This window comes from Lissotriton vulgaris, chromosome 5 (genome assembly GCF_964263255.1).
Source record: "Lissotriton vulgaris chromosome 5, aLisVul1.2, whole genome shotgun sequence".
Taxonomy (NCBI): domain Eukaryota; kingdom Metazoa; phylum Chordata; class Amphibia; order Caudata; family Salamandridae; genus Lissotriton; species Lissotriton vulgaris.
The window spans coordinates 82,195,026-82,219,208 of record NC_141693.1 but is presented as its reverse complement, the minus strand read 5'-3'; the positions used below and the strand labels follow the sequence as shown (position 1 = coordinate 82,219,208).

Sequence of the window (24,183 nt, the reverse complement as noted above, 5' to 3'; positions counted from 1 at the left end):
TGACTGCTCCTCTCACTGTGGTGAGGAGCACGAGACAGGGATGCCCACTCTGCCCACTTCTCTTTATAGTGGCAATGGACCCGCTAGTCCACCACCTCCGCAGGTTGTAGTTTAACACCGACCCTCTGCTACTGCTGCTCTATGCGGATGACATCCTGCTTTTCCTTCGGCACCCAGTCTCAAACCCAAGCCCATTGTTGCGGGAGATTCAGACATTTGGGCTATACTCTGGGTTTCAGATCAACTGGAGTAAGTCTGAATTGTTTTCACAGACTGAGGCTGCCCAACAGTTTCACAGCGACTTTCCACTGCGTTGGTGTGCTTACACAGTGAAATATTTGGGTATCCATGTCCACAGAGATATGGAACAGGTTCTGCACCTTAACTACGGCCCCACTATAGACAAATTAACATCGCAAATAGAACAATAGATTAGTTTGCCGTTGTCATTTGCTGGGTGCATCGTGATAATTACAATGGTAGTACTGCCTAGATATCTTTATCTGTTTAACATAGCCATCCCTCTTTCCTAAGTTTTCATTGACATTTTGCGAGGGCTTTTGTGAGATTTGTCTGGGAAGGTCGCAGGCCACGTGTTAGCTGGCACGCGCGGACACTACCTTGTGCACGGGAGGCTTCGGTGTACCCAATTCTCATCTTTACTACTTAGTAGCCCAGTGCGAGAATGCGTACCATATATATATCAGAATCCCATACAGCCGAATCGACAGAGGCCTGGTGGGCTCCACGCCCCTCAATGCCATTCTCCCCATTGGCCTTTTCTGGACACTAGGAACATTTAACCCCTCTCCATCACCTGCTGGGTATGTCGTAGATTGCAGCGGTTCCTAGGGAAGGAGCAATTGCACCCCCGGGTAATCGGTAGCTCCCACGATGGTTGATCTCACTGTCAAGTACAAGCTTGGTAGACTTCCATTGCATAGTACTAATGATCTATTCCCCGAGGGCCATGTGATCTCATGGTTGGAGGATACCTGCTTCACAGACAACGTCACACTGCTGGACAGATTTGTTATGTACTGTATGCAGAGTTCCCCGAGGTGTCACGTTCCAACCTATCTTATCGTCCCAGACAACTTTACTCCCCTCACTGCCCTTATCGAGGATGACACAGGTGAACACCTGCTTTCCAAACTGTACCATACTTGCCTAGAACTATTGCCCACCGTGGATGGTTGATTGAGAGCAGCTTAGTTGAAGGACTTTCAGCGCCCCATAACAGATTACATATAGAATTATTGTTGCGCCCAGACCAAGCTGGTCTCCCATAACCATAGACACAAACTGTTCCATTTCAATTTTTTGACACACATACATGCCACCTAGCCTCCAGGCCGGGATTGACCGCAACGCCCATCATCCTGTCTCAAATGTCATGCCTCTGATGCGGATTTCCTTCATATTGCCTGGCTGTGCCTTCCGATAAGCAGTTACAGATCCATCATTTTTGTACATATTTCCCGGATGATGGACATGGCATGGACATCCGACCCCTTGCTAGCACTGTTGGGTGAGATGGTCCGAGGGGAACCAGATAGTTTGTCGCCATTACACTCCTTCCCACAAAACATGAAGTGGCCAGGTGCTGGGGAAATACACGACACCCAGCTGTAGTAAAATGGATTAAGAGCCTTATGTTTTGCGACAAGACCAGTGAGATATATGCCAAGATGCAACCACCAATATTCTGTCCCTGAGATATCTGGCAGCCTATACGCACGTACGTCCTACACACTACCACGACTCACAGAGACTGATATCAGGGTATATGGGCTTTGTACACATACTAATATCACTGGTACCATCACTATGCACTCATGCGACCGGCAATGTACCAGGAACACTTCCCCTCAAGGTGCAATATGGTCGTTGCTGCCCTCTGATGCTTCATCAGACTGCACCCAAGCTCAGCCTACTGGCCTTCCTTTCTCCCGCAGTTGGGTTCGGACCATGTTGCTTGATGTGAATTTTCATTACATTGTTTACATGTACAAATATCTTTGTCCTTTTCCAGTCATATTCGCAAAATGTACTTATAAATATGTGGTATGTATACTATATTGAAAATGATAAAGATTTAAAATTGTGGGATGCCAGGAGATGTCCACTTTGAGCCACATAACATATGGAAGAGGAGGCTAGGTTTTCTCCTGCAGAACAGTCATTAAGTATGACCATGCTAGTTGTCTTTTTGATGCCTACAGCAGCACTCACTACTGCTTATTTGTAAAGAAGCACAAGATAGGGGCGGCTAGGATGCTAAGTCTTTCTTCTTTATGCCACACTGGGAATCATATGCTCTTGATGGCTATGTACAGTGAATAGGAGACAATTAGTGCTCGATGCTAGAATTTTACCAGGATGAAATGAATGTTGTGACCTTCAACAAATAACATTGTACATGCACTAATTCAATGGTTCTGCACTTGGCCATTTGAGAAAACCAGAAGCACTGATGTCAACCAGTCCATCACAGTAAATCAGCGTGCATCTTTAATGCTCTAATATTGTATGGCCATTTTGCATTCACCTTTCAATTCTTCATAAGGTCATGAACCTTATTAAATTAATTCACGCTTTGATTCATGGTTTGTTTTTCACCAATGAAAGAGATGCTCTTTTTGCGACTTTTGTCTGTGGATATATTTGTTAGTTATTGATTTAGATGACTTACTACCAGCAGTGTTAGTGACACCAAAGTGATACACCTGAGAAAATATAATTTGACATGCAATTGCCACACTGCTTGCAGTAATGTGCCCAATATAGAGAACATTGGCAAGACAGAGATCAGATGTTTCTGGTTGTGGGCACTTTTGACAATGTATTACCAATGAAGGAGAAAATATACACACTATGCCTAGTTCTGATCAGCTAGAAAAGCATTTCTCTGTTTCATCAAACTTCGAAGCTGGGCACTGAAATGTTGGTAGTACATTGATTTATATATGCCAGCCGGTTAGCCAGGCCTGCTGAAATTTTGCGATTGTGCGGCCGCAACGTTTTTCACAAAATATAGATTTGTCACATTTGCCACTTAATCCAGCATCTGCTGCATAATCTGCAGATTTTAATTTAAAAAATCCTTTTGAGCTCAATTGGTTCACAACTTACAAAAAACACATCAACGTGTTGCTGCGCAGTGGAAGGCTATTTGCAAAGGTTGACTAGTCACCTTTCTGTTGCTTATTGCTATAATTGGGAGCTTACCTGGTACTAATAAGGGGGCAAACAATGCACAGACAAGTGTCAAAATGACAAAATAAATAAGTATAACTATCACAAAATGTGCTGCATTATGACCCAGAATATGACTATATTTGCCACATATTTGCTCAACCCCGCCTCATAATTTGGCCGTCCCTTGCCACATAATTCTAGTGGCCCTGATGTTAACTACCAACTTCTAAAAGTACCATATTGTAAAAAATAATCTAAATTATAAATGTAGAGACATACTTTTCTGTATCCAACTTCACAGATTTTTACCCTTCTACGGCCTGCTGTTAATCAGTCTTAAACATACCTCAGCTGTTTTAGTTCTTGTTAGAGTTTAAATGTAAAACACCTATGCGCACATGGGGACTAGTGCCCTATATAAGTATTCTTAACCCTTTCCCTGCTGCCGTCGGCCAAAGGCCGACGGCAGCACTACCTCCCCAGTGCTGCCGTCGGCCATTGACAGCATTCCACCCGCTCACGAAAACGCCCGCACTCCGCCGCGGTTAACGGGTTAAATAGAAAATACGGTTCTGATTTCCACATTACACAGTTTATATACATATGACAACAGAGACAAATAGAAAAACTAAATAACAATGGGAGAGAAGAGAGGAGGAGCTACGCGAGCATCCGAGATGGCCGAGTGAGCACAGAGCTCCCCGGACCTTCGCTCGGGTGCATGCTGTAATGGAGTGTGTTACCGGGGTTGCTCTGTTGCCTGAGGCCCGGAGATGTTTGTTGAATGTGTGGGAGCCGAATGATTACAACGTCGCCCAGGCCCGGTGGGCGGCCCTTGGGAACATGATCGCAAAGAGATATTGCGCAGTTGTGGGGTTCCCAACGGCCCCCCACCGTGTCAGTATGGAAGGAGAATATGGACTGGTGTATGTTTAGAGAGAAGACCGTGTATGTGGCTAGGGGCAAGCCTGGGGCGTGGAATAAAATCTGGGGCCAATGGAATGCCTATCGTGGAAACATCTGTACGCCCCCGTTTGAGGAGAATCCTTCCCTATCCCCCTGATCCGACATTCCCTGTATAGTCTACTCTCTTTCCTGATTTTGACTTCCCCACTGACTCCCCCCACCCCCCGACCATCTCCATTGCTCATCTAGTTGTTCATTTTGTATTGAGGGTCCCCCATTGGAGCACGACTTCGTCCATAATGTTTTCCGCCTTGAGACTTGTTTTGTTTTTCTCTGTTCTTTTATAAAAAATAAAATAACTTTATCCTGATTCCATCCTGTGTTGCCGAAACTTGTATCCTGTGTTATTGCCAGACCTCTAGGGGATCAGCCGCAGCTTTGTGATATTCAATGATTGCTTTTCTGTGCTCTAGCGGCCGGCCCCTGTGGTTGTAGGCCCATACTTGTAAACATACTTGAATTGCACAATAAAATAAAAAATAAAACAATGGGAGTGAAGCTAGGAACTGAACACATGTCAACAATTGGACCTTGCAGCTATCTGTGGGCAGTTAGTTCAAACTATCTGGCATAAATAACATAAGGAATCTGGTGGGTAATTTTATCTGAAATGTGCATTTGTCAATGATCAAAACAGGGAAATTCTTCTACTGTGCGAAACTTTTCATGAGGATGGCTGCACTGTTCACAGGGGGATTACATGCGATAGGGCAGTAGTTAGTTTCAAAAGCGTATCTGTGTCTGCAATCCAACATATGGATAAAAGGTAACCCCGCACAATCTACAGTGAACAAATTGTAAAGTGTATCCCATTACTTAAATAATTAATTGAAATTCAAAAGGAGTGGAACAAAAGATTAAAAATAATACATGTCTAATCCTGAAGCATTTGAGATTGATAAAAATCACGCTGCTTCTCAATCAAAACAAATGAGAAATTTCTTCAAAATAGAAAATGACATTTGTCAGTCTGACCAAAATTCATATGCGATATTCAGTGCTAATTCTTTTGAATTAAGTCCATTTTACTGTCCCACTAATAAAAAAGGGTGCCATCTTCATCTAAAACATGCACTTTAAGCTCTTCAAAAATGCAAATTAAAGTACACTTTTAAGAAACTGACAAAAAATACTGTCTGCTCATCCCCGCAATTTCAAGGCACCAATAAAGGTGTCAGAGATAGCTAAAAAAAAACACCAAAATATCATATAATCAGGTTTTATTACTAAACTAGATTTTTATATAGACACAATTTTAAGTTCTAATTCAGCAGTGCAGTAAGGTGATTCACAAACGAAGAACTAAGCAATGGACACATGACCATGGGCGCTTGCATTCAAAGAACTGTTAAGCGGCACTACTTAGTTTGGTCTCTGATTAGGTTTATCTGCTAACCAACAATCTCATATCTTCAACTTATATTCCTGAGCTCCAATAATATTGCATGAATGTAATATTTTTCTTTGGTTTTATTAGTTTGAAAGATGAAAAATTTAAAACTAGAGAAACGGCAAAAACTAACTTTATGTCATGGGGCCATAACATACACCCTAAAATTATTATAGGGTATAGAATTTTAGATATTTTACAAAATTTCTGCTCAACAGGGAGCAATGCAATATATATACTTTTAAAAACATGCTGAAACCTCCTTTGGTCAGCCAAATAAAAAGCTGAGCTCTCAATTAAAAATGTAAAATTCCATTAAAAAGCAACTGTTCCTACTTTCCCAATTAATAGGAGTACCTCCTAATTTCTATATTCTATTAGTCCAAACACTGGTTAGTTAGGGAGTAGAAGGATGGGCAACTAATAAGAAACAACGTTCATACCTTCTCACAAAGTGTGAAAAACAATGTTCCCTACATCTGAATCTTTGAAAATTATGAAGAAATTTTGACATGTTGAAAATAACAAAACAATTACAATTGACAATTATGTTTTCGAGGTGCGGGTGAACAAACACATTCATACCTCAACAAATAACCAAAAACATAATTTTATTCAGCAAATTTTGAATGCATATAAACTATCTACAAACAAGTTCTTGAAAAAGTTACAGTTAAGAAACTGTTTAAACCACGTTACGCAAAAGTATCCAGCCAATTCCCAAACGGAAGGCATATCATGAAAAAACCACTGTTTTAATTTCCATGACTACTGTTTGCGATTTTAGCATTCAAAATGTACAAATTTCTACTCTAAAATAGTCAATTTTCTATGCAAACATAATAGAACCTGGGAAGAATATCTTAAGTGTAGAGTTGAACAATAGAATTCACTTGATAATGTGCTATGTAAACTATTTACAAACATGTGGTGTGACTCTAAACCGTGTTCATATAAGAAAAAAAATATTCAAAGAGCATATTTGACCTGAGAATTACAAACCATGTTAATAAGAAAACAGTAATTACTAAAGGTGCCAAACTAACTAAACTGGTTTTTACTGAACAGTTATAGACTTTGCCAAAATATCAGACTGACGGGAAAAGGAGCAAACAAATAAAATACAAATACATTGACAAATGTACGACTATCAGCTAAGCCCATTTTGTTCAGTGACAGTGCCCTGTAAATATTATTTTTGCATCAAAATCAATGGACTCTACAGAGCTCAATCGTACCACAAACAATTATTGTCACATGTACTAAGTTTTAAAGTTTAAATGATGCACAGAATTTTTAAAAGGTTTCCATTATGCTCTTAAAAGGTCAATATAGTGCCTGTAGGCCTACTTGATTTCCAACAGTAGCTTAGGAGTGATGAAACTGCAATGCTTATTCTCAATTAATAAAAACGAAAACAAAGAGTCCTAATAAAACATACTATGTGTTCAAAAAAATTGGTAATTCGGGGAAAAAACTGCATTCATTTGATGATTAACAAATTCTTAAAAATAATAATTATGCTTTACATATTTTTAGTTAAATGTTTGCTATAATCAAACAATGACAGTAAGAAAATAGTACATACAAAATCATCTCCTGAGTCGGCACCCGCTGATGTTATAGACTCCTTGCTGACTGATCTTGGAATCCGTGCTGCCCCTCCAGGTCGGGGAGCAATAGCGGCTTCCTCTGCAATTTTCTTTTTTAGCTTTGCAAACATGGTGTTTTAGTGCATCAACTGTCACAGTCCAAAGATGATTCTAGCTTGAGGTGAGACTTCCTGTCCAACGGCAGACTATGAACTTACAAATAATATTTAGGGAAAGACATTCAAAACCCAGTTAAGAAAGGGAAACCAAAATAAATCTGCCCATGATGCATCCTCAAAATAAGTCAATCTTCTTTGGTGTTTTCATGGCGTCTTTGAACCTGCACAAAATGAAAAAAGATATTTTAGAGAAATTACCCAAATATGAAAAAATATATACTTAAAGCCACCACAACAGAAGGTCTATACACTGCGTGTCCCCTTTTTGTCAAAGCTTTTCAGCTATTTTGCATATTTAGGTGCATGTATAAAGCTTACATTCATGCATATCATTTACATATATAGCTAGGATGGGGAACAAAACAAAAAAAAATTACTATCCTAAAAGACCAACCATATCTGACCTAAAATTCAAAAATATTATCCTGCACAAGAACAAATGCTTTAATCTACTGGTTGCCACCACATGAAGTCAGCTTTCATAACACCAACTCAGCCCGTTCCTGCTTCAGGAAACCCTTTAAAAAGACCCCAAAAGACCCCAGCGTAATGAACACACTCACCACTCTTATAGTAAGATTAATTGACATAGAGCCAATTAATTTCCCATTGAGTCTGGTAGAGCCACACATGAAATAAAGGTTCTGGTAAAGAAAAAAAAAAAAAAAACACGAACATGAGCTCCAGCCATGTGCTGGTACACATCCTTTATTAACTGGGCCAGAGCAGAGGGCACGGCACTGCGCGGAGAGGAGATAGCAGGTTTGAGACAGTTCCCGATCGCACACGTCTGGGATGACATCCTGGGGTCCCTGCGGGGGGAGGGCGAGGCCAGGGGGCTCACGCAGAGACAGCTGAGAAGGGTAGGCGCCCCGCGAGCGGCGACACCATAGACAGGGCTACGCTCCTCCATGTGAGCAACACCGACCCCCGGCACACAAGCCGCGACCACAATTGGCCACACACACGGGGGCTCTCCACCACACAATGGCCCGACCACTGCACTTAGCACCATAGCCTTGACAACCCCCACGAGTACACTCCCCCCCCCCCCCCTATTCCCGACGCCCCCTACACACCCCCATGTTACAGGTTTCGCACTCCTATTCTTACTAGCTGCGTGTATACCCACCATCACACAGCGGCGGACAGGTGCCGCTGACTGAACACTCGGCAGGGAACACGGGAGCGGGTGACACCCACCGATAGTGCAACAGGGGCGACACATATGTCTTGCCACACACGCCGTACACTGAACCGACAGTTGGGGGGACACTACCGCTCACCGGGCCTGTTCCCCACCAGCTTTACAGCTAACCATACAAGCGAGCCATAGATCCCACATTTCACTGACGCGCCACCAGCGCATGCCTAACAAGTTGATGGGACATTGGTGCCGTTCGCGCCGTTGATACGTGGTGCAGCACTGGCACCACAGACACACCGAAGTGAACAGCCCTGTTTTATGCTGAGGAGTTAATGGTTGAATTATAGAAAAATGTAAAATGAGACGTCAATTATAGAAATGATCGTGTGCAACATGCGAAGAATATGCATAATCTACTTGTGACAAGGCACGCCAGACAACGTACGAGACGCTGCATAATGCCTTCCCCTGTACCCTATGTCCCAACAATGCACGGACTTCTTGCAGCCGGCCCGCAGGGTTGTAGGCTTTGCTATATGTACTGCATTTTTTTCACAATAATAAACGTCTTCAAAAAAAAAAAAAAAAAAATGAGCTCCAGCCATGTGATAATCCCTCTAGTCATAAACAGAGAAAACAGGGAATAGTAGTATAACAGGAGAAGAAATACTTCAAAATCTGTGCAAGTTTGCCTTTCACATGGAACCATTAAACAAGTAAAGCCAGCTTACAGAAATGTTTCCAGATAACCAATGACAAGAATTATATCAGATGTGCTTTTGACTCTTAAAAATTCAAAGACAGATTAAGTACTCCAGAGTCAGTAAACTCCTCTACTGTACATATGCACAATAAAACCACCAGAAATCAAATGCTGTCAGACACATTACTGACAGCATAAACTGAATTATTAAAATCAGCGCTACTGAGCTGGGCATGAATGACAGATGGAGCACAGTGGAGCCATAAGAGTCCAGCATTTCTATAAAATTTCAAATAAGATTTCAGGTTGATATCATCGGAATTCTAAAAAGTATACTATGGATTCACAGCATTTTGCACAGTACAAAGAGATCTCAATTCACTTGATTCGGAAAATCCTACTTTGCTTTGGAGCCCGCAAAACCGGGGCTCTGTTAAAGCTCAAACTTAGGGCTTTTGCTACTAATCCTTACTTCAAGAAACACCTGTTTCAACAGTTCCTTAGCCAACTCCTCAAGGGCTACAATCTTCCACCATCCCTCCTCTGGCCAACTGTGCCTGGAGACGGTGCCATTGATAAAATATGGAAATGCAAAACTAACAAGACCTATTGCAACAACAGAGTGCAGATAGTATGGTTCCATGGCAGTCACCTCAGCCATTGGATCATCATGTTGTACACACAAGCAAAACCTGGAGGCAAACTGGCCATATGAGGTAAACAGGGCTTTGGAGAAAGATAAATTCACTCTTAAATTAATATGATCTGCAGTTGTTACTGTATTAAACAAGCATTTGCAACAGGTCTCGCATTTGCAAGAGTTGGAGCTATTGGCACTGTAAATGACAATGCCTTTTATTCATTTGTTTTGAAAACCTGCAAGCAGTGCATAAACTCGCACTTTGTACGTATAGTCCTTGCTTACAAGAAGCAAGGCTGGCAGTAAAAGAGACTGCCAGCCTAGATTCTTATAAGCAAGGACTATACGTACAAAGTACGAGTTTATGCACCGCTTGCAGGTTTTCAAACGCATAAATAAAAGGCATTGTCGGAATCTGGCACAATAGCAAGATTGTAGGCAGGACACTTCTTCCTTAAAACTATTAATTGCTCTTATACCCGATACTTTACATTCATTTGTTGAATATTTTTGAAAAGCTCATTGTCATTTTTTTCACTTTTCTTTCAATTTTTTTAAAACATTTTTTAATGCATTTCATTTGAGAAATAGAGAAATGCCTAGATAGCATGATTTCCGATGGATGAATGATGGATGGGTAGATGGAAAGATGGATGTATGTATGGAAGGATGGATGAATGGTTGATAAATGAATGATGAATAGATGAATAGATGGAGGGATGGACAGAAGGATGGACTGGAAGGACAGAAAGGTGGGATGATTCATACAGTGATGGATGAAACGTGGAACAGACAGACAGGCAGAAAGATGGAAAGATTCATGGTTGGATGGATACATGATTAGATAGATGCGTGAATAGCTGGACGTATGTTCATTCAGTCAATTTCTCCACAAATGTTGTGTGGTCTGGTTTGAGGGGGGGAATGTACCGCCCTCGGTTGTGACATGACACGCTTTGTCATCCCTTTTCCTTTTGGGGTACTCTGTTGATTTTCCGTGGTCGGCAAATGCTGCGCGGTTTAAAAAAATAATTCGTCCAGCACGACACTAAGACAAAAGTCGACTGCTCGTGCAGCTATTGTGCGTATAGAACGTGTAGCCCAGGGACTCTGTGCTCTTCCACTACTTTTCTGTGTGCCACACTGAGGGGGTTTAGCCTCACCACAGCTAAAACTAGCTATTGTAAAGTGCGGGTATACCAGCGGAACTTGCGCACTTCACTGGGAGAGAAGTAACCTTCCGCTGTGTAATGTTCTTGACGTGAAGCACTGCGCTTAACTGTACAGTAGTAAGCAGCGTGCTGGGCTTGGCGATGGAATGGAAAGCATGCATATGCACCGAGCTATTGTGTACAGCCTCCGCATGTACTGGAGATTCAGTATTAAGTATTAGTATACCGCAGCACGCAACCCGTGGCTATGAACAATTATGTACCTGGTTTTTAAACACAGCCACAGCATTTACCTGGGATCCGTTATGGACTAAAGTAAAAATGCACACTAGTAAAGATTGTGGGGATGTCTATACAATACTGAAGTGTAAATGTGTGCGCGTGTGGTTGTGTGGTTGTGTGATACTGGGTAGTTCCTATACTATGGAGAGCATGTTTGTACGTATAAGGATGAATGTTTACAAACAGTGTTCAGACAATTGTGCATGCTCTTTTTTCACACCCTTTGTGAGTCTTATTGCATCCTTATGAAGAAAAGCGTTTCAAGTCTGTATGTATAGCCATCCGAGTGTGTATGTTTGTTTCGGAGTATATTTTCTTGTATATGGCACTCACTCCAAACTGGCATGCTTTTGGGCGCTGTGGACACTTCCAGGTTTGAATATGCAGCTTGTGAAAGGCACTGCCACGAGAGCACTGGAGCTCAAGGTGGAAATATTTGACTGCCAGAAGTCTGACGGTAGTGTTCGCTTTTGCGAGTACCGAGTTGACATGAGTGTTCGGGGGTTCTCGGTTTTTGTAGGCTGTGATGCAGTGGGTTGTTGGTTGTCAGGAGTCTGACGCTGTGAAGGGTGAAGATATAAAATGTCCTGAGGTGGTAAGTGCTGTGAGTGGCTGGTCTTTTATGCATCTTGTTTGTGATTATTTTGAGTGGTTAGTTGTGTCCAGATTTCGAATGCTCAGAGTGTCCTGGTGGTGAAAGGCCACAACCCATCCTGTACTGCATGAGTAGTGTGTTCTCAAGGTCCAAAGAGCTGGAATAACAAAGAGGGGCGGGGAGGGCCTGGGGAGGAGGTTGAGCTGTGTGCGCGAGTCTCTCCGGCACCCCACACAGGGGTAGTAAGCGCTAGATAGATGGTACAATACAAATTTGCTATGGCAGGTGCGGCCGCACGTCGGGGTGGGTGTGCTTTGCCGGAGCTGGCTGTGTGTAGATTGGGTTTCCCAGGAGACCGCGAGGCCTTGGTCAAAGGGGCCCGTGCAAGGCTCACGCCTTGTTCGCTCATAGCAAAGCATAGGCTCTGATTTCCATCATGTCCGCATCCCTGTGGCCGAGGGCCCTGTGGGCAGCCGTCCATCACTGGCTGCCCACCCTATCCGTCCCTGCCCCCCCTTCCCTCACCCCGGCATGATGCTTCCTGCGTTCACCTTACCTCGGCCTACTGGAGGGGGCCGGTCCCTGCACATTGTGTTCGTGCCCTCGGTTTCAGCCAGTGTGTGGCACCGCTTGTTGCCATGGAGAAACCATCACAGTGCTCCGGGCTGCAGCGGCCTGTGTGTCCTAATAGAGGCTCCCCAAACTGGACACTAACATGGACAATGAAAAATAATTCCCAAAGCCATTCATATCGGCGGTAAAATGAATATTGAGCGGATATAAACCTAATGGGTTCCCACTACACTCACACTTTTCACTAAATTCCAGTAATTGTGTAGGTTCCTCCATTAAATCTGCAATCTTCACAAAAATACATCCCGTAAATGCAATGTTTGGACAGGGAGGGAAGCCTTCCTTTCACACTAATTTAAATGTAATGTGTCACGATGTACTTCAGTGACAGAGAGGCTAATTTTATATTGTAAAAGTAAGAAAGAATGCAATTTCAGTAATACTGCCCTTTTTGCCTCCTGGTGAAAATAGATAGTAAACAAGCATTGCGGCATCCGTGTTCCACATCCGGGCCGGGGAGGAGACCTGTGGCTAGGGGGCGCGAGGGCTTCTCGCCCATGCGCTGTCCCTGGAACTTTCGCGTGTTCTGCGACTCGTGCTCAGTGGCTGCGCCTGCAGACTTTAAATGCCGCCGTACTTTAGGGAATGCTGCGCGACTCAGAGAGAGGGCGGGGTAGACTAGGGAGGGGGGCGCCAAAGCGCCCAAGGAAAAAATAAAGCAGCACTCCGCCTTCGTGAATGTCGCGCGGCCAAAGCAGGATTTCAGGCGGGGCTCCTGTGATCAAGACGGAGCCCCGCGTGGTGCTGCAGTATGCCGATGAAGACACAAGACCAGCGCAAAGTCCCCACAAGAGCTGGTATGTGGGGAATGCTGTACATTTAAAGCACTCGTCCACATTTAAAAAAAAAAAAATCAAAAAGACTTACATGTGCAATAAAAGCCTGCTCTAAATGCAATATCTACTCAAACGATAGGTCGAAAGTGAAACTGCATGCTTTTGCCTGGTAAGCGGGACAGGAGATGTGTGCGTGCCTGTACGTGCGCGTCCACAGACCCCAATCGCCTGCGCGTGCCCCGGTCTGTACCACTTAAGAGGCAAGTCGCTGACAACAGGTCTCGCTGGCGACAGCGCTTCGCGCTGCGTCGCCAGGTGCGAGACCTAAAAAAGGACACTAAAACTACTTATTGACTGAACATGGGGAAAATCACTTTCCCCAGTACACAGTGGATGCAAAAAAAAAAATTCACATTCAAAACAGAAACAGAGTTGGCAAACATTGTCACACAATGTTACAACAGGAACATGTACCCGTGTTACATGTAGTCCAGGCTCGATCTAAGTGAGCTCCTCCCATCCCAACGATTACAACCCACCATTGTCAAAAGGACAAAGCCCATGTTTTTCAGAGCAGTGTTTGTATTGCACTGCCATCTGCAGTAAAATTACGTAAAACTGCTAAATATTAAAATCAGTACCCAGCTCCCTCAGTCATCAGTTTCTCAGCATTATCTGAGCTTCCAGAATCCAGCAATCTTCGAAAGACACCGGACAGCAGTTTCATTTTTCAACAATTTACAAACACGATTTTACCCTGGTCTTCAGGCACATCTATGAAAAATAAAACGACCACCATTTTGTTGTAGCAGCAAAAACTAAATATGAACAAACTACCCCACTTATCCTTCGAGGTGTAAAGTGAACAGGATGCATTTTATGGACAGATTAACTCCAAAATCAAGGCAAAGTGAGAACCTTTGTGTAAAAAAAAAAGACAAGAAAGAATGTCCAACTCTTAGCTTTACTTGTTCCTCGGTAAAGAGAAATAATTATGTGATGTAAATCTCATATCACTTTACGGTGGATTTGACACTCGTAACAAAAACAAACTTATTGCGATCCTTTAATCAATCCTAGCTAATTTTAGATCACCTCGAGTTTCTCTCTCAAAATGGTGAGCCTGGAAAACAATGTGAACCGCCAACCCCAACACTAAAAAAACAAATGAATTAAAAATACTAACAAAATAACCACGCAGTAAGTCCCTGAAGCATGCCTGACTGCTCTGTTTAGCACTGCCTTAGACAAACAAATGAGAAAGAGCCAAACCTACTGCCAAAAGAGGCCACCTGATCTATGCCACGTACAAGCAATACCAGGTCTTTCCTCATTAACGTGGAAAGTGTGACGCTTACTGTATCGGGTAGGAAATTTTACACCCACATTTTCACATGAAAGAGAAAGAATGTATAGACACACACACTTTTAAATAGAGCAAGAACAAAACAAAAAAACTTCTGTATCAGAAGTACAACCTTTTTTACACCGTGGATTTTTGTACAGTAAAGTTATGCTAACTTTATGCACTCAATTATTTCCAGAATGCTGCAATACTGATTATGGTTTATCCCAATGGAGGGGTGCCCGTGGGAAGTCTGTCTTGCAACAGTCGACCAAACGTGCAGAAGTGTCAATGTTTTAGCTGCAGTGCACATGTCAATGTCTCCCAGTGCCTGCTGGCAGAGGGAAGGAACTTGACACTAATCAGGATTTAATTTCTGACCTGATTGTTTGAAGTATGCCTGCCTTTTTGATACTGAAGTATGCCTGCCTTTTTGATACGTCTTTGGTGTTGGGGCTGACTTTCTATACCAGAATGGTATTAAACTGCAATGTATTTAATTATACTGCCGTTCTTATTCATTTATGCACTCAGCAATACATGTTCATTCCTTTCAGTTTTCCATATGTATGCACAATTTGTCCTTTACTGCATTTTTCAAGCACCGGCCAACTATGGGTATCACAATACCAGTAAATATAGTGTTTAGAGAACTACAGCTTGGCTGGTAAATAGGAAGTGCTGCAGGCTCCTGAATGACACTATTGGCAACAGCAGAGTGGTTACAGCACTCCTCCAGCAGCTCCTGACTCATCACAACACTGCTGCTTTCGGGGGCTCAAGACCCACAAAAATGTTCATCTAGATTGCGATCAATGCACTGGTAATTTTACATATTGTCAGCTTACTTAAAGAGGTATCAATTCATTTAAACAAGCTTCTAAGGAAAATCACATAATGTGTTCCTTCTCGTGTAGATTCAGTAGCAAAGCAAATGGACAGGATCAGGTCATCGTATCGGCTACCCCTTCAACTTTGTCCTTCAGGTGACAAAGCCAGCATCCAGACCTGCTTGCATCTGCGCATGTGTGAGCAGCAAGCCAAGTTCACACGAGCAAGATAAAATACCAAGCCTTGGTTGGAATGGAACAAGTCCATTGAAAGTAGAACTCGCTCCCCATACTTGTTTGTCCATTATGGGACAATGTTGGATGCTCACTCCATGAAATGATGTCTTTAAAATTGGTATGAATAGCTTTGTCTTTAACCGGATGAAGTTAGTGCAATCAGTCACGACTCTGCTCTTCCACACCTTGTGCATGACTGGGATCAGAAATCCAGGTTGTCTCCTCTGTTCAGACTTCACATAACTGGCACCATCTTCCCAACTCTCACCCCTAGCAGATACCCTGCTTCTATCTGCGTGCAAGGCCGTCTAGGTATTTATTTTACAACCATGCTATTTACAGCCATCTTTTCATGGAGCAGAGTCCCCAAAGCACCAAGACTTATTAAGACTGACGGAGTATGTGGGGAGCTCGGTGGATGGTTCCACAAAGGGGGTGATATTTCGAATCACTAGACCTAGACTGCTACCTGCCACATGGTGCATAACCAATACTTTATAACGGTGTCCAACACACACAAAATCAGCACCACCCCTCTAATAATCAACCCAATTACTACTGAAGGTTTACGATTTCACATATGCTGCCTTCCTAATAAGCCAGCTATCAGCTAAACAGCTGGTTTCAGGGACTCTCATTCCAAAAGACTGTAATCACTCCTGAAAAGAACAACTAGGCGTCAGATAACCAAGCTGCAGAAACCCATCAAGTATAAGGAACGCTTTCAAAGTGCAGTAATTAGCACAACTGAGAGCTGGGAAAAGCCTAAAAAGCTCCAAGCAATGTGTTCCAGTCGCCTCAAGAAGGCTGCTATCCAGGCATTCTGTCAGATCACACCTCATCTCCAAAGCACAGTTAAGAACAAAATTGCTTATCAGCCACAAAAGAGGATCTGGAATATATTGCATTACTACTTCGAAACAGTGAACTGAGCTCTGTGATTATACCCTTCGCTTAAAAGAAGACACCTAGCAAGCTATCCTGAAACAAGCATTTACAATGCAATGGTTTTGCCTTTGTTAAAGTTAGAGCTATTGGCATTGCTCTTGACATTTTTATTTATGTTTTTTTTTAAACATAAATAAATGGCATTGTCATTTACAATGCCAATAGCTTATTCTCTCGCAAATGACACACACCAACACCCACAGAGAGCCCCCACACACACAGAGCCCCCCCACACCCACACACCGCCCCAAACACACACACCCACACAGAGCCCCCCACACACACAGCCACACAGAGCCCCCCACACACACCCACCCAGAGCCCCCCACACACACCCACCCAGAGCCACACACACACCCAGAGCCACACACACACCCAGAGCCACACACACACCCAGAGCCACACACACACCCAGAGCCACACACCCAGAGCCACACACACACCCAGAGCCACACACACACCCAGAGCCACACACACACCCAGAGCCACACACACACCCAGAGCCACACACACACCCAGAGCCACACACACACCCAGAGCCACACACACACCCAGAGCCACACACACACCCAGAGCCACACACACATCCAGAGCCACACACACACCCAGAGCCACACACACACCCAGAGCCACACACACACCCAGAGCCACACACACACCCAGAGCCACACACACACCCAGAGCCACACACACACCCAGAGCCACACACACCCAGAATAACCAAGGTCAGCCTCTGGTGCTAAAGAAATTGCCAGGAAGGACACAATTTCAGATTCTCGAGTTTGTAACTCATTTACAGAGGTCCCAGCACTTCTAGACATCTGCGTGCTTCGTGCCATGACTTTAAGTGGCCTTCTGGTTTCTGTTTTCTATACCATCTGTGCAGGTTACACACACAGAATGAGCACAATCCTATCAGAAGTAGAGCAAGTTTCCGGTACTGATACTTAACTTCTAAAGCAAATGCAACACCACTACGTCCCACAAATACAGAGAAAAGCCTTTCCGAGCAGGGTACGATGAAGCACTTGAGCGTGCCCTTCAGCCTTCCTAGCTACAATGAACAGTGTCCACCCCTCCCAGAAGTGTGTCCTGAAGCACCTTCACCCTTCCCCAGAAATGACAATGCGTGGCATTCACCCTGTTCCCAGCAGGACACAATGAGGTGCCTTCACTCTTCCCAGCACCATCGAAGGGAGCAGAAGGAGGCAGCTCGCAGTATGAGCACGTCCACTGGAGAAGCATCTCAATAGAAAGGCCACAGTGCGGTTCAATCCTCACGGGAGGAGCACTGAGCTCCCACACCAATCAGGACGAACAGCGACTTCTTTCAGCCCCTCATCCAAAAGCAGCTTTGAGTTCATTCTTCCTCAATAATCTGCGAGACGGAACTACCCTTTAGCTCCCACTCCCACTCTCTTCTACGGGAAATGTGTGCTGATTTACTTATCCCTTGCTCGCTTCCCCCTCGGATCAGCTTTTCATCACAGTTTAAGTGGTAGCTGCTGAAAATCAATTTGTATTTTTTCAAAACTCACAAAGAATTTCAGTCCATTTCAATGGAATTATCTGGCTTTCCTGTTGCGGATGAAAACCAGATGTCCCACTGCGGGCTGGTTACGTCAGGCCACGGAACTGCAACTAAAAAAGCTGAGACTGCCACGTCACACCCAGACTGAATATGTAAATACCCGCCTCAACAAACCACACTGCTATTCATACAGTGCAAAGGCTTGGCAGGCGGCCACTCCCAACATGACACTCGAGTAACTAGTATAAAAGCAGCAAGGACACCCGAGATTCGAAACTGACGGCTGCATGTCCGAGTCAGATGAAGATTATTCAGAAGCTATGTCAGTGAGACTCATCACAGGGTTAACTAGTCGTGTGCTGCTGAGATCCGCGTGCAGCTGGCCAGCAATATTCTATCCCTGGCAGGTACTAATTGCGGACAAAGCCGGCTCCCAGCTAATTACAGTGTCACGAAGGCTGGATAAAAAAAATTAAGTTAGCTTGGACAAGAGCACGTCACTTCGATTCTATTCTGGGATTGATGTGAGGGAGGGAGGATTTTCTACAGGAGAGAGGACTGCAAGTCTCTAAATATTTGGTGAGGCAGCTGGGATGGGGATTTTTGAGATCTGATTGCCAGACAAGGGTAAGCTCTACGATGACCAACAATCGAAGAAAAGGCCGTCCTAACATGAAACATAACTCCTAGTGCTTGCACCAGCCGATCCTTAAACAAATCACAGATAATGCCCCTGCAGAGGAATGGGAAGTGCCATGAGAACTAGAAGAAGCGGATTTGGACACAGACATTAATGAACTCTGCCCGTCAAGCCCCAAGAGGATAAACAAGCATTTACAATGCAACGGAGGGGGGGGCGGAAAGGCACGGAGAGCGGGAGGGGGGCGGGAACGGCCACACACTGACAGCGGAGGGGGAGGGAGGGGGGGCCGCGAACAGACACACGGACATAAGGCAAAAAAAAAAAAAAACACTCACCTGGACTTCTTCCGGCGGCCGTGGTCGGCATGGAAGAGGAGCGGGAGAGGGGGCGGGAAAGGCGACCACGCCCACGCGAGCAGGAAGGCGGGTGCCGGCTCAATGCCGGACCAGATTCGAGGGCGTTCCCGAGGGCTTTTGGCTGACGTAGCGTGACGTCGCCAAAAGCCAAAAATTCTCGGGAACGCCCCCGAATCTGGTCCGAGATTGACGGACAGAGCCCTCTCCCAATGGCTAGCCTCTATTTATGGAGCTAGCCAATGGGAGGAGGGGGCTGTTACCTGACTCCACACACAGATCATAAGATTTTTCCTAGTGCATGCGTATTTCGTACGCATGCATTTGCTAGTCAAAACCTAAAAAATTAAGTAGTCACCACGGCTACTCTGAAAACGTGGGATTGCCGGACCTTCTGTCTGGTGGTCAGCTATTATGAACTGCATAAAGAATAGTCAGATAACACAGTAAAATAAAAACAATAAATTAAGAGGTCAGATTGCTGGAGGGGCGTCTGCAAAGAGATACGTTGTGAGCTGAATAATCTCTATGCAGGAACACTGGAATTATGCTGCAGTTGAAAACCAAACTATGCAGCAAGAAATGGCAGATTATGCAGTGTAGTGTGGCAAATTCTGTGGAAGAGTCATTACGCTATTTTGTCATTTTAACAATACTAATACAGTCTCAGCTAGGTTTCACCTCATTAGCACCTGCTTATCACCCGAATACAGCAATTATCACCTGAAAGGTTTCAACAGCTGCACTGGAATGATAAATCATCAATATGAGGCATAGGACTACGATAGTATGTGAATCAAGTGGAAAACAGTCTGGCTCTTGGCATGGTCAAGGTACATTGCATGACAGGAGTTTCTGGGTGGTTTCCAAGCACAAATATCATCGATTATCAAAGTACTTCTGACAGGTACTGTTTTCTTGGTGTGCAGCCCTCGAGAGACACCCGTCCATCCCACCCAGCATTGTTGGTACCACCTCCTGGTGCTCCACATGGAATAGCTCACCTGGAGAAACAATTCCACCATCTCCACCCAAACAGCTGTGGGGCTGGAAAAGGCTGAGGCCAGTGACAAAGTGATGTCTGTTACAGGGATCAAGTGACATAGGGGTCCAAGCCCACTAAACTGCAGCAACAGACTGAGTGAAGCGTGGCAAAGCAGTGTCCTGCTGTAGCCACCCGTGGCTCTACATGAACTCAGCTATAATATGAGACAGCAAGTGTGGTTGGTGTGTGCACTCACGCAAAATAAAAATGTGCCATGACTCTTTCAAAGCACTGTTTTTTTTCTATTTTAGACAATTGTTACTATAAAACTGTCTTTTTTTATTATACTTTAAGAAGTCTGCCTTTTAATAATAATTGTATGTGTTTCAATGTGATCAAGCATTGCCAAAAGTAATTATGAATGCCTTTAATATGTTCGAACACTTTCTGATTGTAAAAGAAAATCAACGGTGTACTTCTAAATGAACACACTAAATTACTATTCACGTTCATGCATGTCAGATGCAATGAAGAGTTAGATCTTGAACCTGTCATTAAATTCTTCTAGCAGTAATCACAAACACAAAAGAAAAGGCCTGCCTAGAACTTCCTCACCTAAATAATAGAAGCTGCAATTCACTTACCATATAATGAACCTGTAGTGGTCAGGAAGAAAAAAAATAAGCAGCCCCTTCCCAAAAAGGCCCTCATTGAATTTCTAAAGGGGCAGTGACTACATTCTCTCTCACCTCAGAGCCTGGTCTCCACCCTCAAGCCATAGGAATGCAAGCAATACACTTTTACTGACTGGGGACGTAGTCCTCACACCTCCATCCTTGTATACAGTGCCAGACTTTAAGGGTGAACATAAGCCATCCACTCCAGCATCTGCAGAATCTTCTTTTCGATGTTGCATTATTTAGCCTGCATGTAATGTCATGTTGAGATGATCATGAGGTTACTGCTTCCTTTGAGCACAGTCAAACATTCTTGATATTTCTCTATATATGCAGTCAGCCATTACTTTACACTTTCAACCCCTGAGCTAATCTTTTGTCCAGGCTGAAGCGGTGGCATAGCAGTGGACAGACAGTTCACCATATTCTAGTGCCAATCAAAAGTACAAAACATAGCACTCTCTCACAGACAGAAAATTTGCATGCAAATGTTTCTTTTTGCAGTTTTGCATTTTATTTCAAAACCTCTTACACAATAGGCCCAAAAAAACCAGCATGAAAAACAAACTTTTCACCTAAAACCTCAGCCTGTCGACTTCCTTTTTAGGTCTCGGCCTGCGTCACACTGCGTAAGCAGTGGGCAGAGTCCGAGATTTTATGTTTTGTCTACAGTGGGGCTTGAACCCGCCCCTCTTCTCCATTGGCTGGCTTCCTAAACGGAGGCCAGCCATTGGAGGAGAGGGGCATCACTCTGTTCAAGCCCGTCTTTTTGCGACTCGGGCGTGTTTTTTTACAGTTTTTAAGCCGTGACTTCATTCGTTACTCAACTGCTAAAAACACGCCCCCGAATCGCAAAAATGGCGCACTTTTGTGACGTCATTTCTGGACGACCGCCGCCGGAGAAAGTCCAGAAGCTGCCGGTGGTGAACTTCGGGACTAAACGGCGCACATGGCCACTCATGGACGCATTACCATGTAAACCTCTGCCTCGCGCTCTCAGGTAGGCACCCGGGTCCCAGAGGTGCTGGCCGGCTCCATCATGTTTAAGGCAGTGTTCTCCCTTATTTCGCCACAGTTTTGCCCAGTGCTGGATCCCAGTGCACTCTCATGGCCGTGTTTATTTCGGAGCTCAGAGTCTGCCACCCCACCCCTCCCTCCTCTTTCCGCGGTACCCGCAGCCCTTGTGGTGTGTAATGCGGTCTCTGACATAGCCATGTATGCTTTTCGTTGTTTGTTACTCTCGGAGCTCAGAGTCTGCCCCCCACCCCTCCCTCCCTCCTCTTTCCGCGGTATCCGCAGCCCTTGTTGTGTGTAATGCGGTCTCTGACATAGCCACTGAAAATTAGAACACGCATCTTGAAGAAAAAAAAAAGCTCGCTGCATTCTTTACATTTGCAAATGTATGCTTTTCGTTGTTTGTTACGGAGTTTATTAGAGGTGGCTCTGTGTTTGATGCACGTGCGTTTGTACATTCTCAGTGAATAAAACCATGGCGGGTGAAAGACTTGCTCGATGAGTTCAGTGCAGAGTGTGTTTAACAAATGCAGTGCCCGCGTATTTGAGTGCAAGGTTTGCTCAGAGCAACAACTGCTCAGTGAGCACAGTGCCTACTGAGGTGGGGGTGGCAGTACTTGTGCAATGAGCAGTGCCTGCTCAGCCAGAACAGCATGTACTCACTGAGTTGAACATCTGAGTGCAGTATCGTGGTAACACGGGTATCACACTAAGGGCAAAGATTCAATTGAGGAAGACAGAGGCCAGAATCAAGTATCCAGTAACAACAAATTTGCCTCTGACACCATAAATCATACAATGTTTTTATCTGTCACAGAAGTCCCTTTAATAGACTGCAAATTCTTTTTATTTAGTTGTATACTTCATTAATCAACTTTGTATCGTTTTGTGTTTCCCTTCACCTACTACAATTAGAAAACATTTTTATCTTACAAAACATCACACATAGAATGTATTTACATAGCCACAAATTATTTCATAGTGAATATATTTCATAGTGAATAAACAAACATCAATCGAACATACTAGACATTTATCGAAAAATTACATTAGTACAAAAACCACATTCAATTGTAAGCACAGTTCTTCCCACTAAAATGGCTTCTAATCTTTAAGGAATGTCCTGCTTTTAACCGTGCCAGAACTAGATCCCATTATGTTCTGTGCATCAATCTATGGTTGAGGTCCTGATGGGGGCCCGAGGCTGTTTTGCATTTTTGTCTCTGCGAGTCCAAATAATTGGGCTCTACTTGCGGAGTTCAAACAGCGTTCCTTATGAAGCTTCTTGTACTCTGGGACCCTAAATAGTACCAATTACTTTTACTAATGGTACTATTTAGGAGCCCAGAGTGCAAGATTCTTGTACCCTGGGACCCTAAATAGTACCAGTTACTTTTACTAATGGTACTATTTAGGGGGTTGATGCACAGAACATAATGGGATCTAGTTCTGGCACGGTTAAAAGCAGGACATTCCTTAAAGATTAGAAGCCATTTTAGTGGGAAGAACTGTACTTACAATTGAATGTGGTTTTTGTACTAATGTAATTTTTCGATAAATGTCTAGTATGTACGATTGATGTTTATTGTTTATTCACTATGAAATAATTTGTGGCTATGTAAATACATTCTATGTGGGATGTTTTGTAAGATAAAAATGTTTTCTAACTGTACTAGGTGAAGGGAAACCCAAAACGATACAAAGTTGATTGATGAAGTATACAACTAAATAAAAAGAATTTGCAGAGTCAATTAAAGGGACTTCTGTGACAGATAAAACAAGCATTTGCAATGCAATAGGTCTCGCATTATGAAAGTTTGAGCTATTGGTCTTGTAAATTACAATTTGTTTATTTGTGTTGGTTTTGAAAATAGCTAAATTAATAGCTTTGTCATTTACAATGCTAATAGTTATAGCGATCGCAAATGTGACACCTATAGCATTTGTAATGCAACATGTTTTGTATTTACGTGACTTAGATGTATTGATACTACATATAACAATGGCTTGTAATTTTTTTTAAATAATTAATACTTAAATAAAAGTGATTGTAATTTATAATGGCAATAGCTTAAACTTTTGTAAATAACTTTAGGGAAGATTATGTTCAGTGCATTTTATTGTGATGAAAATCCAAGAACAGAAGTGAAATATTAACATCTTTTTGTGACATTTGTAATAAAGATTGAAACATTGAGAGAACCTATTTGAACCAGTTGTTGAATGGTTGCACAGATTGATGCTGTGATGGCGCGGAGTGGTGCTGTGGTGGTGGTGCCGAGTGGTGCTGTGGTGGTGGTGCCGAGTGGTGCTGTGGTGGTGGTGCCGAGTGGTGCTGTGGTGG

At 43.6% G+C, this 24,183-nt stretch overlaps 1 protein-coding gene across 2 annotated transcripts in view; it reads right to left on the bottom strand.

The window, feature by feature from the left end:
- Positions 1-24,183, bottom strand: part of GOLGA1 (golgin A1) — a 491,231-nt gene that overhangs the window by 451,528 nt on the left and 15,520 nt on the right. For both annotated transcript variants that reach the window (XM_086920926.1, XM_086920927.1), the window contains exon 2: positions 7,146-7,489. In XM_086920926.1, the coding sequence (XP_086777052.1) occupies positions 7,146-7,280 (135 nt within the window). In that variant the 5' untranslated portion in view covers positions 7,281-7,489. The remainder of the gene's footprint in view (positions 1-7,145; positions 7,490-24,183) is intronic.